This window comes from Narcine bancroftii, chromosome 2, assembly GCF_036971445.1.
Source record: "Narcine bancroftii isolate sNarBan1 chromosome 2, sNarBan1.hap1, whole genome shotgun sequence".
NCBI classification, from domain to species: domain Eukaryota; kingdom Metazoa; phylum Chordata; class Chondrichthyes; order Torpediniformes; family Narcinidae; genus Narcine; species Narcine bancroftii.
This window is the reverse complement of record NC_091470.1, coordinates 332,500,397-332,515,821: the sequence shown is the minus strand read 5'-3', so window position 1 is coordinate 332,515,821 and position 15,425 is coordinate 332,500,397. Positions and strand designations below refer to the sequence as shown.

At 42.0% G+C, this 15,425-nt stretch overlaps 1 protein-coding gene across 8 annotated transcripts in view; it reads left to right on the top strand.

Moving 5' to 3' along the window:
• The window catches only part of nbeal2 (neurobeachin-like 2), a 279,397-nt gene that overhangs the window by 150,411 nt on the left and 113,561 nt on the right, over positions 1 to 15,425 (top strand). For all 8 annotated transcript variants that reach the window (XM_069922096.1, XM_069922092.1, XM_069922097.1 and 5 more), the window contains 5 exons: positions 209 to 301; positions 661 to 832; positions 2,362 to 2,495; positions 13,822 to 13,981; positions 14,971 to 15,073. In XM_069922096.1, the coding sequence (XP_069778197.1) occupies positions 209 to 301; positions 661 to 832; positions 2,362 to 2,495; positions 13,822 to 13,981; positions 14,971 to 15,073 (662 nt within the window). The remainder of the gene's footprint in view (positions 1 to 208; positions 302 to 660; positions 833 to 2,361; positions 2,496 to 13,821; positions 13,982 to 14,970; positions 15,074 to 15,425) is intronic.

Here is a 15,425-nt window from a genome sequence, read left to right as displayed (position 1 = left end):
GAACAGACGAAGGATGGAATTCATCAGGGTATGGACATAATGGGCCAAATGGCCTCTATTTGTCGTGTAACACTCTCTAATGGGGAAAACAGATTGCTTGAGAAGGGAATTCAGGAAATTTCTTTCAGAGGTATATCTGTGCCTCAGGTTTTGAAAATGTCTTTCAGCTACTTGTCTTTTGTAATTATTTAATGTTGTCCTTTTTTAGGCCTGTAGAAATCATATTTGTTTGGATCTATCTGCCAATCATTCTTACGATGGAAGGTTGACTGGGCATAACACGATTAACTGGGATATTAAGGTATGTCTCAATCAACTGGATAACACATTATTCCCATTTCTATGATTCAGTTCCTGATAAAGTGCAGATACAAAATTTGGCTGATCCAAGATTCAATACATTTGAGGTGCCGTAATAATATCGATAATGTATTCTAGGCCAGTCATTGCAGTTACCCACACAGTCAATACTGAATCAGTCATTCTTGTCACATTTAATCAATGCTCAGGCAGTATTTAAGTAATTACCTGTCATAATACAGTTGTAGCTTCTCAATAATTAGTGATGATTTTGTCTGTAAGGTATCATTCATGTATTTGCCAACAGACACATTTACATAAAGCCACTTTGTTTTTATATTTTTCCTATTTGCTGTTAAGGATGTGATCAGCTGCATGGGAGGGATGGGAACCTTGCTCCTTTTGCTAGAGCAAGTGTCATCCAAGGGTAATGATTCAGAGGAGAACCAAGAAACTACAGACCTGGTGGGACCAGAACTGACCTCGTCTCAGAACTTCCACAGCATGGTCCTGCCCTTGGGAAAGTCTTCAGGTAAACCCAATATGATTCATTGAGAGGGGGAATGTGGGGTGAACTGGAGGAAATGAAAATTTTGCAGTCCCTATAATGACAAGTAACTTGTGACAAGGGACAGTAGGGCACATGTCTCCAAGATGGTTAAGCGTAGGTTAGAGGTGTAAGGGCTAAAATGGATTTCAAGCACACAAACAGTTCTAGCTGTTGTTTAACAGATTTTTATGCTGTCTCCTAGCAACATCTTTAAGCCAAGGTTACAGCTGGTTTCTCGCCCATGTTAGTGAGATGAAGATGCTCAGTTTAGTTATTTTGTTTTGCAAAATGGAGGGATTGAAAAAGCTCCGACAATTTCTATTGACTGTCCAACAATATTTTAATGGTTTGTAACAATGTATCAGCAACTGATAACATTAAAAATGTTTAATATTGTTTACCAAAACTTTGGAAAATTCAACTTAACTTTAGTACAAATTTGTTAGAACGAGTCAGACAACAATGACATTCTGATGTCCTCCAAGCGACAATAAAAGAAAGTTGTCATGACAAGAGGTGTACAGGGTCAGGAGTAGCTATATCATGACAGCATTTTCTTTGATGAAGAGTGGAAGTAATAAATCATTGGAGCCCTAATAAAGAAGATATATATTTATATTGAGCATTTGGGAAGTATCAAAGCACTTCTAAAAAAAATGCCAGGTTAGCTCAGTTACATTGGTTGGTTTTGAGTTTTATTCAGACCCCAGGCCTTGGATTTCTGCTACATTTTACCTGTAGGAATCTCCTAATGAATGGAGTTTTGTGCGTTGAAGGGTAATTTCAGATTTCAGATTTATTGCCAGAGTGCCTTCTCATACAACCCTAAGATTCTTTTTCCTGCAGGCACAGCAGAATTATCACTCATTGGTGGTGCAAAAAACACTGTACACAGCATATACATGTAAACCGTTAAAGAACTATAAACAGCTGCTGAATGTAAACAAACTGACTGCAATAGAGAGAGAATAAAAAATCTATAAAGTGCACAAGAGTCCTTAAATGAAATCCAGAATTGAGTTTGTTGTTGAGGAGTCTGATAGTGCAGGGATAGCCGCTGTTCCTGAATCTGGTGAGGTGAGTCTTGTGGCACCTATATCTCTTTCCTGATGGCAGAAGTAAGAACAGAGTGTGTATTGAGTGTTATGGATCCTTGATGTTTGCTGTTACTCTCCATTGGCAATGTTGATGTTCTCGATAGTGGGGAGGGTTTTGCCTGTGATGTCCTGGGCTTTGTCCATTACCTTTTGGAGGACTTTATGCTCAGGGTTATTGGTGTTCCCATACCAGACTATGATTCAGCAGGCCAGCACACTTTTCACCACACACCTGTAGGAATTTGCCAGGGTTTCTGGTGTCATATCACACCACCGCCAACTCCTGACGAAGTAGAGGGGCTGACGTGCTTTCTCCATGATGCTATTAGTGTGGTAGTGGAGAGCTGACAGATAATTTAGTTTATGTCATCAAAGAACCTTTCTCTTACTAACATTCTTGTCATTGTTTTATAGAGAGCAAATTGGAGAGAAATAGTGTTGCAGCTTTTTTGCTGCTTATTAAAAACTTCATCCAAAACCATCCTATAAACCAGGAGAATCTCATCCAGTGCAATGGTCCAGCTATCATGGGTGCTCTGCTGCAACAGGTAAGGCCAAACCTTGGAGCATTTTATTGCTCGCAGATCCAAGAACCAACTTTGGGCAAACACGTGACTCATGAGTCAGATTTGTGTTGATTGCCAAATCCCTAAGAAAGGTGATTGACATTATAGATGACATAAAGCCACCCACTATTAGTTGGAGATAAATGACTTACACAAGTCCTCTGTGGAATTCAGGACTGGTCAACATTTGATTCCCACAACCGTGGCAGCAGGGCCAGATAAGATTCCTGGTTGGGTACTGAAGGACTGCTCAGATCAACAGATGGAGGTCTTGATGGACATCTTCAAAACCTCACTGCAGCAGTCCATTATCCCCTTGGGTTTTAAGACAGCTACAATCATCCTTGCACCAAAGATGCTGACAGTAACAGGCCTTAATGACTGCTGCCCCATGGCACTGACCTCCACGATTGTGAAATGCTTTGAGCATCTGATGATGGAACACATCAAAGCACATCTCTTCCAGATACAGTGGACCCATTTATATTTGCCTATAGAAGAAAACATTCCACTGATGATGTAGCCTTGTCCCACTCCATCCTGACCCACCTGGAGATCAACACCTCATACACCAGGCTGCTGTTCATCAACCAGCCCGGCATTTAATACAATCATTCCCTTGAGGCTGGTGGAGAAGCTGTCCTCACTGGGACTAAACACCCCTCTCTATAACTGGATTCTGGACTTCCTAATGAAATGATTACAGTCTGTCTGTCCATGTCAGTAGCAGAACATAAAGCTCTGTTATGATGGCCAGGGCTGAGTGCTCAGCTCACTCCTGTTCACGCTACTGATCTACGAATGCAACAGCAGATCAAGCTCCAACGGAGTCATCAAGTTTGCAGATGACACAATGGAAATTTGTCTCATCAACACCAATGAGTTACACTACAGAGAATAGGTGGAAATGTTGTGATGTAGTACGAATAACAACCTGGGTCTCAATGTCAACAAGACAAAGAATATGATCATTGACATCAGGAGGACCAATAACAACCACCCTCGATTACACATAACTCAGTAGTGGAGAGAGAGCACCAAGTTCCTTGGAGTCCACTCAACAAGTAGTCTATTGTGAACACACAACATCTCCTCACATGTCAGGAAGGCACATTAGTAACTGCACCTCCTGAGAAGACCGATGTGGGGAAGGTTAGCAGCCACCCTCATGTCAACCTTCTACAGGAACTATATTGAAAGTGTCCTAGCCAACTGCATCACAGTGTGGTATGGTTGCTGAAGAGAATTGGATGGGAGGTTCATTCACAGGAATTTTAGAGAGGCAGAGCGGATCACTGGGATCTCCTCTCTCCCCCCCACCCCCCAACACCCCCCCCCCCAGTCGATGTGATCTATCGGGATCATTGTCTGAAGAGGGCACAATAAATCATTGAGGACCCCCTTCCTCCCTGCACACATCATTCAGTCACTCCCATAGTGAAAGAGATACAGGAGTAATGGAGTCAGAATCACTAGACCAAGAAACGGCTTCTTCCCACGAGCAGTGAAAATGCTAAACTACTAAATGAGCTGCGGACACTAACCATCCAAGACCTTACTATCTATTAATATTTGTTGATTTTATATGTTTATTTGTACTGCATATGTTTTGCTTGTCTGTATGTATGCTGTGTGTTTGCATGTTTTGCACTGAGGACCATCAAATGCTGTTTCATCAGATAGTTCTTCTGCAATTAGATTATAAATAAACTTGAACTATACCAGGCAAACTGGGATAGTCAGAATAATTAAGTAAGAGGTATTCTTTAGCATGTGCAAAATGAGAATAGTAGTTAGGCCTCTTGATCCCTGGACTCTGTTCCATCATTTAATTAGATGACGTCTGGTTTCCACATCAACAGCATTTCTCCATCTTTGCTTCTTGGTCTTCAACATATTTTCCAATAAAACTGAGTTTTGAAATTTTCAATTGCACTGGTGTCCACTTTCTTTCAGGGAAGAAATTTTTGAATTTCTCTTTTCTTGGTGTGATGGGTTGCATCTGTATTTCCGTTCTGAATGAGTTTGCTCTAATTTTAAGATAATGACCTGTGTAAATATAAAGCATTGCACCAAACCAACCAACCTAACCCATCTGTGCTCAAGGAGAACTACCTCCCCTCCTTAATTTATTCTTTATAATTATTGGTTCTCTTCTCCCTCAAAGATCTAGCTCACCTCCCTTTATCTGTAGCTATACATTTAATCTCAACCACTGTTGATTGCACGTTCCATGTTCTTGATACTCTGTGAGAAAAAAATAAAAGTTTTGTTCTCAATTCACTATTTGATTTCTTGGATACTATCTTTTGTTGATTGACTCTATTTTTTCCCCAGGTATTTTCTCCCAAATCAGAAATGTTCTCTTCATGCATTGAAACCCTTCTTTATTTTAAAAATCTCAATTAGGTTGTCTCTCAGCCATCACTTCTAGAAGAGAAGAAATACCCACCCTATGCATCCTTAACTTATCTTGTGCCTTTCTGGTAATAGTTTTTAAAATAATTTTGCATCCTCACCAGCATTTCTATATTGTTTTTATGTTGAGCAGGACTCTACATTTCTTCAAATACAGTCTAATAATTAATATGTTAACATGATTTCTGTACTTTAAAACTATTCCTAAAGAAATAAACCATAGTGCATGGTTAACTTTGGTTATGACTTTATTAAATTTTAGTACTATGTGTATTTTTATATTTCTGCCCAAACAAGCTTGGATTATTATTTTGAAAATCTCTTCCTTTTCTTTCTCCCATAAATACTACAGGGATGTCTCACCAATGTTTCATGAATTCACATTTCTCATCTTTAATATCTTCATGTAATTTTCTTACTATTCTTTGTGAGTTGCTCAGAGCAATCCACAAAACACAAGCAGCAGAGAGCAGTCACATGACATGATCCTTTAATAATATGTAACAGCTTTAAATCAACAATTATTATTCACAATTAATATTATGTGCACTACAGTTGCTATTAACTATAATGAGCTGCCAATAATTTGTTGGCATCTGTGAACATAAAAACTGTTTCTTAATTCCAAAGACTAACTCATTAATTTAAATTGTGATTTGTTGACTCCCTCATGCAGAAGAATTAGTTTTTCTACATTAAACCCTGTGAATTCTTTTAACATTTAAACATTAGCACTTTGTCTTTGATACTCAAGGGAATAAAGTATCCATTTTTACAACTTTCCTCATGATTTAACCCTCAAAGCCTGCCATCATTCTGATAAAACTGCAAACTTCAGTTGGAACTGAGGCACTTGGAGGGAATGAGAGTGAGACATTTGCAGAGAGGAGAACAGTGACACAAGCCAGAGTGTTCAATGAGAAAGTGTAACCCTTTGAAATTTGCCATGATTTTACATTTCTGTGTCTGCATTCGGGGATCGCCCATTTCTCTCCCACTTACTAAAGGTGATTGGGGAAGGCGATGGTCACGTCTCCAGAATGGAGGACCATCGCCTTCCCAAGATCGTATTATATGGCGAGCTCTCCACTGGCCACCGTGACAGAGGTGCACCAAAGAAAAGGTACAAGGACTGCCTAAAGAAATCTCTTGGTGCCTGCCACATTGACCACCGCCAGTGGGCTGATAACGCCTCAAACCGTGCAACTTGGCGCCTCACAGTTTGGCGGGCAGCAACCTCCTTTGAAGAAGACCGCAGAGCCCGCCTCACTGACAAAAGGCAAAGGAGGAAACACCCAACCCCAACCAACCAATTTTCCCTTGCAACCGCTGCAATCGTGTCTGCCTGTCCCGCATCGGACTTGTCAGCCACAAACGAGCCTGCAGCTGACGTGGACTTTTTACCCCCTCCATAAATCTTCGTCCGCGAAGCCAAGCCAAAGTAAAGTAACTAAAGGTGATTGATGGGACATTGAAACTGTGGTAAGCCACTGTTGTGCCATGATTGGCTGCACACGACTCCCGAGACTGATCCTACCAATAGCCCCTTGCATGTTCTCCCTTTCTTTTTGTTTGATCAGTCAATGAGGTTGATAGTTGTTACAGTCTTTAGTTAATAAAAGCCTGATAGTTTCACAACTTCAGCCGTTTGTGATTATTGATGGTACATCAATTTTATTAACTAAAATTTTTTTTAAAAAGCATGAAACAGTACCTGAAACCTGAGAAGCTTGATATCAACCGTCAGCTGCCGGATGCCCCAAACAAGTTTAAAATTTGGCTGCGCTGCTTTGAAAACTTCCTGGCAGCGGCCATGGATGCCATCACCATGGACGCTAACTGACTGACATTACTCTTCTCGTGTGTCATGCCCCAAGTGTTCACAATGATTAGCGGCACCAGCTTGTACCAAGCAGCTATGGAGATCCTCAAGGCCCAGTATTGCAGGAAGGTAAATGAGCTCTATGCCAGGCATCTCCTGGTCACTAGAAAACAGCGACCTGGTGAGTTGAGTGCCAAGAACCTGCAGACCCTGTGTAAGATCGTGTTGGCCTCCCAGAACACAGAGGACCTCATCAGAGATGCAAACTTGGCTGGTATCCACTCCAGGTACATACGACAACAGCTATTAGAACAAAAAGTAATTGACCTGCAAAGGGCGATTTAACTTGCAGAGACACTGGAGGTAGCCCTCCAGAACTCAGATGATAACTCGGCCACTTGGTCACCACGGGCACCACTATCTTGGGTCAGGCATTGTCCTGCCCCATGAGTGACTGGTCCACTACACAATCTCACTATTCTAGTGATCTGACCTCAGCTGCCATTGAGGGTGATCGCTTTTGCGGGCATGGTCAGCATCCGAGGAAGTGCTGCCCTGCCAAGGATATAGTGTGCTCCAGGTGCCGGGAAAAGTTAGCCAGTCCAAACCATCCGCGAAATCTAGCAGTGCCTTGTGTGGACAGTCGCCCCTCTGGACAGCGCAATTGGTGCCATCTTCCCTGCTCACGAGTGATGTCATATGCTATTTGTGTGGGCCGTCATTTTGAACTGTGCGCTAAATGCCATCTTCCCAGGCCTACGATACGACGAGGGGTCAAGGCCGGCCATCGTCCATGAACACCCATCAGACTCAGACAGTTAATCCATACTGGCCTTCATCACCCGGAACCAGGAGGTGCCGCACGAACTCGCCAGGTCCATGATGAACGTCCAGGTAAACTGGCGTTCTATCAACTATTTATTTGATAGTGGGAATACAGAAAGCTTTATGCACCCCGATACTGCTAAATGACTGTCCTTTAAAATATGGCTCGCCAAACACAGAATACCATTCACGTCCAAATAATACACGGCAGCCACCATTGGGTCTTGTAGTGTACAAATGCTTCAGACTGCTCGTTATGCCACAACTCTGTGACCCCTTGCTACTGGAGCTGGATTTCAAGTGCCAACTTCAGAAAGTCACTCTACGATTCGATAGGCCACTCCCCCCTCACCATCTGCAAAGAACAGTTCACAGGTGGCCCCCACTGTTTGCCAACCTCACCCCAGATTGCAAGCCAGTGGCCACCATGAGTAAACAATACTGTGTGACTGACAGGGCATTCATTAAGGAGGAGGATCAGCACTTATTGGGCGAGGGCATAATCGAGGCCAGTAATAGCCCTTGGAGGGCCCAGGTGGTCGTGGTGAAGAATGGGAATAAGAATAGGATGGTCATAGACTATAGCCAGACCATCAACTGGTATATGCAGCTTACTCCCTTTCCCGTATATCCGATATGGTCAACCAGATTGCACAATATTGGGTATTCCCCATGAATGACCTGAAGTTGGTTTATTACCAGCTCCTGATATGACCAGAAGACCCTGCCAATGTACAGCATTTGAGGCAGATGGCCGCTTCCACCACTTCCTCTGGGTCCCTTTCAGCTTCACAAATGGGGTCTCCATCTTCCAGGCCACTTTCCCATACCTAGATAACATTACTATCTGTGGCAATGACCTGCAGGATCAAGATGTGAACCTTTGCAAGTTCCTCAGGGCTGCAAAATGCATGAACCTTACTTATGACGAGGATAAATGTGTGTTCCAGACAGCATGACAAGCCATACTTGACTACATGGTTGACTACATTGGCCCCAACTGAACCACATGCATCCGTTGATGGAGTTATCCCTCCAACATACCTTCTGAAGAGATGCCTCAGGTTCTTATACTATCCTCAATGGGTCCCCAACTATATGGACAACATTTGCCCATTAGTCAATGCTACCACGTTTCCCCTGCCACCAGAAGCCCAAGCCAATATCAAAGGCAACATTGCCAAGACAACCATTAATGCCACAGATGAGTCCACACCATTCCAAGTGGAGAGCGATGCATTTGACTTTGCCCAGAAATCAAGCAGTTAGACCTGTCGCCTTTTTCTCACGTGCCCCGAGAGTGACTGGTCCCCTACACCATCTCATTATTCTAGTGATCTGACCTCAGCTGCCATTGCGGATGATCTCTTTTGCGGGTGATGGCATTCTTGTTTAAGCAAAGGGAAAAAATCAAGAAAGCTAAGATCCTCAGGTGGAGAATCGAGCTGTCCACTTACAATTATAACATTCTCTACCGGCCCAGCAAACTTAACGAGCCTCTGGACACCCTTTCCCAAGGAACTTGCATTAGTGTGAAAGTGAACAGATTGCAGACTCTCCACAATGACCTTTGCCACCCCTGAGTTGCTAGGTTTTCCCTTTTTATCAAATCTTGGAATCTACCGTACTCCAGTGAGTAAGTCCGGACTATAACTAAAAAATGTTAGGTCTGCACCGAATGTAAACATCAATACTACCAGCTGGACAAAGTGCATCTGATCAAGGTTACCTGCCCCTTTGAACACCTCAGCATTGATTTCAAGGGATCTCCCCTCCTCCAATCATAATGTCTACTTCCTTATAATCATCAATGAATACTCCCATTTCCCCTTTTCCATACTATGCCCGGACATGACCACGGCCACAGTTATCAAGCCCCTCTCCAATATCTTCGCACTCTTTGGGTACCCTGGCTTCATCCACAGTGACTGAGGGACATCGTTCATGAGTGATGAGCTGTGGCAGTACCTGCTGGCCAGGGGCATCGCCACGAGCAGGACCACCAGCTACAATCCTAGAGGAAATAGGCAAGTAGAAAGGGAGAATCCCACGGTCTGGAAACCATCCTCTTGGCACTGAAGTCATGGGGCCTTCCCATCTCCCAATGGCAAGAAGTCCTCCCAGACGCACTCCACTGTGTCCGGTCACTTTTATGTACGGCCACTAACAACACGGCTCATGAACGGATGTTTGCCTTCCCAAGGAAGTCTGTGTCAGGGACTACGCTGCCCGCCTGGCTTACCTCCCCAGGACCAGTTCTGCTCTGGAAGCACGTCAGGCAAACTAAGATTGACTTGCTGGTCGTGATGCTCCGCCTTCTCTACGTTAACCCCCGGTATGACTATGTTGCCATCCTTAGCGGGTGCGAAGACATGCCCTTAATCCGAGACTTTGCTTCATTGGGAGCCTCCCCGACCACCACTGACTTTCAACAGACACCCCCTCCCACTTCAACCTTAGGGGTCCTGGAACCAACAATGTACCAGCTCTACACTCCCCCACCACCCCACCTTATCTTTGCTCTCACCCCACAGGATTTTTCTTAAAAAGAAGGGTGAATGTGGTAAACCACTGTTATGCCATGATTGGCCACTGCCGGCTGGTCACGCATCCTATCCATAGCCCCTTGCATGCTCCCCCTTTCTCTTTGCTTCGATCAGTCAGTGAGGTTGATGGTTGTTAAGAAAAGCCCGATAGTTTAACAACTTCAGCCTTTTGTGATTATTGATGGTTCATCAGAAACACAATATTTACTTTGTACATAACCAATGTTGTATGTAATCTGCAATTGTTTTGAACATTGTAGAGAAAAATGCTCCTCATTTTCAAGAGCATTAGTTCAAATTGCAGACCACCTTGGAATCCATTGCTTGGCCATCTTCCCTCTGCAGGCACTGAAGCAGAATGGATGTGTCTCTGAGTGCAGTCTCAAAAGTATAATTTCAAATAGTTTTCAGGGTTGTAACCTCTTTTGCTGCTTCATTAAACTTAATGTAGCCTCATTACAGATATTAAACTTAATTGGATGGTTTTGCCACATTCTATTGCCTAAAAGAAGATACTTCATTTGCAGAAATTTGGGAAGTGGCAAGACCTGCTTAACTGGAGTTAGAGTAATGATTCTTGTATCATCTTAGAAGCACAGCAAAGAACACAGCCAAGGTGTGCAGCTTTGTCTATTAAAAAAGACAATAAAACTAGAGAGAGCATACAATGGTTAGCGAAGTGGTTTGCACAACACTTTTACAGCACCAGCGATTGGGACCTGGGTTCGAATCCTGTGCTGTTTGTAAGGAATTTGAACATTCACCCATTGTCTGCATGGGTTTTCCCTGGGTTTCCTCCCACCTTTTGAAACATACTGGGGTGTAGGTTAATTGGGTGTAAATTGGGCAGCACGGACTCATGGGCTGAAATGGCTTGTTTCCTTGCTGTTTTTCTAAATTCTTTTTTTTAAATGTTGATTTGCCAAAATATTGAGTGTAAACTGTGGCTTACTCAAGAATTTATCGCACAGCAAAAATAAGTCCTTCATTTCAGTTTCCATAATCAAAATCTTCTATTTGATTAGTCGTACCAAGGCACCTCAGGAATATATATCTTAAAGTTTAAAATGAGAAGCCGGTCTGAGGAGCAAAAGAATAATCAAATTTAGTTACCTCAGGTAGCATACAATTGAAGCAGCAGTTGTTCTGTGGAAAAGGCAGAGTTACGCATTTACATGGAAGTTGATGTTTTCGAGATGATATGTCTTGGGAAAATCTGGTATTAATACTAAGAAATCTTACAATCACAAGAAGATGGGGAATAGGGGAACCAATGAAAATTACTTCTGTCTTCCCAATATTTAGTAAAGGAAACTTCTGCCTTATTGAACAAACAGTTTGGTAAATCATGGAGTGGAGAGGTCAAAGGAGGCAGTGGTGTTCAAAGGCAAAAAACGAGAGACCTGAAATAAAAACAAAATGTTGAAGATACTCAGCTGGTCAGATGAGATTTGTGGAGAGACAAAATACATAGAGTTAATATTTCATATCAATAACCTATTATCAGAATGATGTTGAATCCAACATTATTATATTGGATGATGTAGCAAAAGGGAAGTAGATAAATTAAGGGAAGAGAACCAATTATTAATTCTTGAGAGCACAAAGGTAAAGAGACAAAAAGCAATTGCAGACTGGATAGAGAAGAAGAGAACCTGGTAAGACTGACTGATGGCAATGAGGCATTGAGGAAGTATGGTGTTATGGGATCACCAATTAAAGGTCTGAAGATAGACTGAGAAGGATTAGGAGGGATAGAAAATAACATAGGACTTTTTATCAGAATCATTTTAGTGATTGCTTTCCTTCAACTCTCCCAGAGTTCACCTTGTCTGACAAAGCAAAACTTGCAAAACTTCTCATGCCCTAACCCTGAAACATGTCTTCATATAACTATATAACCATATAACCACTTACAGCACAGAACAGGCCAGTTCGGCCCTACTAGTCCATGCCATTGCAAATCCCCACCCTCCTAGTCCCACTGACCAGCACCCGGTCCATACCCCTCTAGTCCCCTCCTATCCATGTAACGATCCAGTCTTTCCTTAAATGTAACCAATGATCCCGCCTCGACCACGTCTGCCGGAAGCTCATTCCACATCCCCACCACCCTCTGCATAAAGAAATTACCCCTCATGTTCCCCTTATAATTTTCCCCCTTCAATCTTAAACCATGTCCTCTAGTTTGAATCTCCCCCTTTCTTAATTGAAAAAGCCTATCCACATTTACTCTGTCTGTCCCTTTTAAAATCTTAAACACCTCAATCAAGTCCCCTCTCAATCTTTTACGCTCCAGAGAAAAAAGCCCCAGTCTGCACAACCTTTCCCTGTAACTGAGACCCTGAAATCCTGTCAACATTCTCGTGAACCTTCTCTGTACTCTCTCTATTTTGTTTATATCTTTGGTGACCAAAACTGTACACAGTACTCCAAATTTGGCCTCACCAATGCCTCACCAATGCCTTGTACAATTTCATCATAACCTCCCTACTCTTGAATTCAATACTCCGATTTATGAAGGCCAACATTCCAAATGCCTTCTTCACCACACCATCTACCTGAGTATCAGCCTTGAGGGTACTATTTACCATAACTCCTAAATCCCTTTGTTGCTCTGCACTCCTCAATTGTCTACCATTCAATGTATATGACCTATTTAAATTTGCAAATTGGAAGGGATCCTGCAGGAGGGAGGTGTTCTTGTATATCCACTGTCTTTCCCTCGTTCCTTCTGCTTTCCCCAAAGTATTATCTCACACCTCTGGATTGAACTTCATTTGCGATTTTTATACCCACCTGAGCAACTGACCAATACATTACTGACACCCACATTTGCTTGCTCATTATAAACTTGGCAAAGTTTGGCAAAAATTATCTTGTTTCTTGTCAGTTTTGACAAAGGATTCCGGCCAAAAGTGTTAACCATTCTTTTTCTCCCACAGATGTTGCTCAACTCTTCTAGCACATTGTGATTTGCTCCAGATTCCAGCATTTGCAGTCTCTTGTGTGTTCCCATACTGGTCTACATTTCTCTGTACCTGTCTTCTTGACCCCTTTCTCTTGTGAAGGTCATTTAAAGCATTCATTAGGAACCATGCTTACAGCTTTTTTTTCTCCACAGAACTTGTTCTTTTTTTAAATTATTCTAAGTAAAGTGATTTTAATTTTCTTGATTGTATCCTATATTCTTTCATTTCATTCCTGACCTGCCACAGTTCCTTAAAAATGGATGTGAAGTATGGCTCTGTGGTATCCACTCAAGAGATGTCACTGGACTATCATCTTGGTGCAGTACTGGACAAGTGTGGAGGTATACATAAAAGTTCAGCTTGAAGTTGACTGGTTATTCATGCTAAATCTGTGACTCCAGTTATTTTCAATGGGATGAATTTCAGATGCAAACCTACAAGTTCCTGACAGAAAAGCATGACATGTCCAATATTAACATTTGGAGCATATGTCCAGGCACTTCTGAAACCCTCTGGGGAAAAAAGGGGAGTAATCTGTGTTGTATTTATCCCTGGACCAACCTCATCAAGATAAAGCCATTAAGTTGTTTGTTTGAGGGAACTTTCTGCCACTAATTGTCAATAATGCTTATTTTGTTAAAATGGTGACTATATTTGAAGAGCTCTTTACATGCTGTAAAGCACTTTGAGATGAAAGGATTAATACATGCCTTTCCTTGATTCAGGTTCCAAGCCACAGAGTGGATGTGAATGTTCTCATGGCTTGTCAATTCCTAATGGAGCAGGCAGCCAGTGATGGCAATAACCTTCTGCTCCACTACCTGTACCAGTACCTGCTCTTCGACTTTCGCATCTGGAGCCACAGCGACTTCGCTGTTCGATTAGGTAAGTTCAACATTTTATTCAGAAACTTATCCACAAAATTCCTCCTGTGCACAAGGAAGAACATTTGGGGAAAAGCATGGATAAGCTCACATTCTTCACTGAAACTTGTTCACTGAATACCCCAACCTGCCCCCCAAAAAAATGCTCTCATGACACCAAAATGCACTGATCTGTGCGGTTGCCTATGGAGCTGCCAAATCCAGACAGACCCAATTTAATTCTTACCTCCTGTTAGAGTGTGTTAAAATTAAAATTGATGATTAAAATTAATGAAACTGGGAAATCTTACAACGCTCAAGTGTACTAACCATTCAGACAAGCGATGGGAAGATAAGGTCAACATTTCTTACACTGGGGATGTTCAATTGCATAGCTTCCTTGGTACTTTACAGGACAGAGGAGCTCAGGCCTTGGTGATATTGGGGAGTGGGATCAAATAGGACTATCCTACTTGGGTATTAGTGAACCAGGACTAAACATTCCATACTTCTTTTGGTACCTTAACTGTTAACTTTATTTCTAGAATTCAAATTTTTAAATTATCGTGAGGGGAATTTAAATTTATGGTGTATGAGGATCTATGGCATTTGATGCTTTTTTAGGGAGAAGATTTCAATGAGCTTGATGATCCTGTGGTGTCCTGGCTGATTTGAGTGTTCTTGATGATCATTTGAAATTGAAAGTGCGAACATGTTTACAATTTTATTCTTGATACCCTTAACACTGGTGAATACATAATGTTCCTCCAGCATATTTTCTTTTGCTTGATCACACCTTGTCATTTCACTCTACTCTTTGAAAGTTCTTCCTTGGAATATGTTTGTCTTTGCTACCCATTGATTTGCAAAGCCTTGGTAATGATGCTTCCTATTGGTTTGTCCCAAGTTTCAGCCATTTCCAAATGCCTTACACTAGTAATTTCAAATTAACGTGGGATGGTTTGTGTTTCAGGGGTGAAAGTCATGATCTGCTTGTCCTTGCATTCATAGGGCACATACAGTACTTATCTACAATTACCAAAGATCACAAACAACGTATCAGAAAGAAGTATGGTGTTCAGTATGTACTGGATTCTATCCGAACTCATTATGGGTGAGTGGAAAAGCTCCTTTTGTGAGGTATGTGTGTTGAAGATGGTGAATAGGCTTCAGTCAGTGGTGATACAATGTTGGGATTACTTATTGTTGGAATTGCAAGTTAGAGGTTATTCACAAAATCAGAATTACTCATTGAATAGCTTTACAGTTACTGTTCATTGAGTAGAATACAGGTGAGGACGATATATTTAAAACAAAAATTATCCTTGGCAGAGGTATCATCTATGATCTTTTGTTAATTTGGTAGTCTCCTACCTCTGTTAACTGTCAGTCCTATGATATAGTAGTAACTTACTGGGCTATCTCAGAAAGTAGACTAGTGTCAGCTGCGTAGGTCAGCTCAGTCA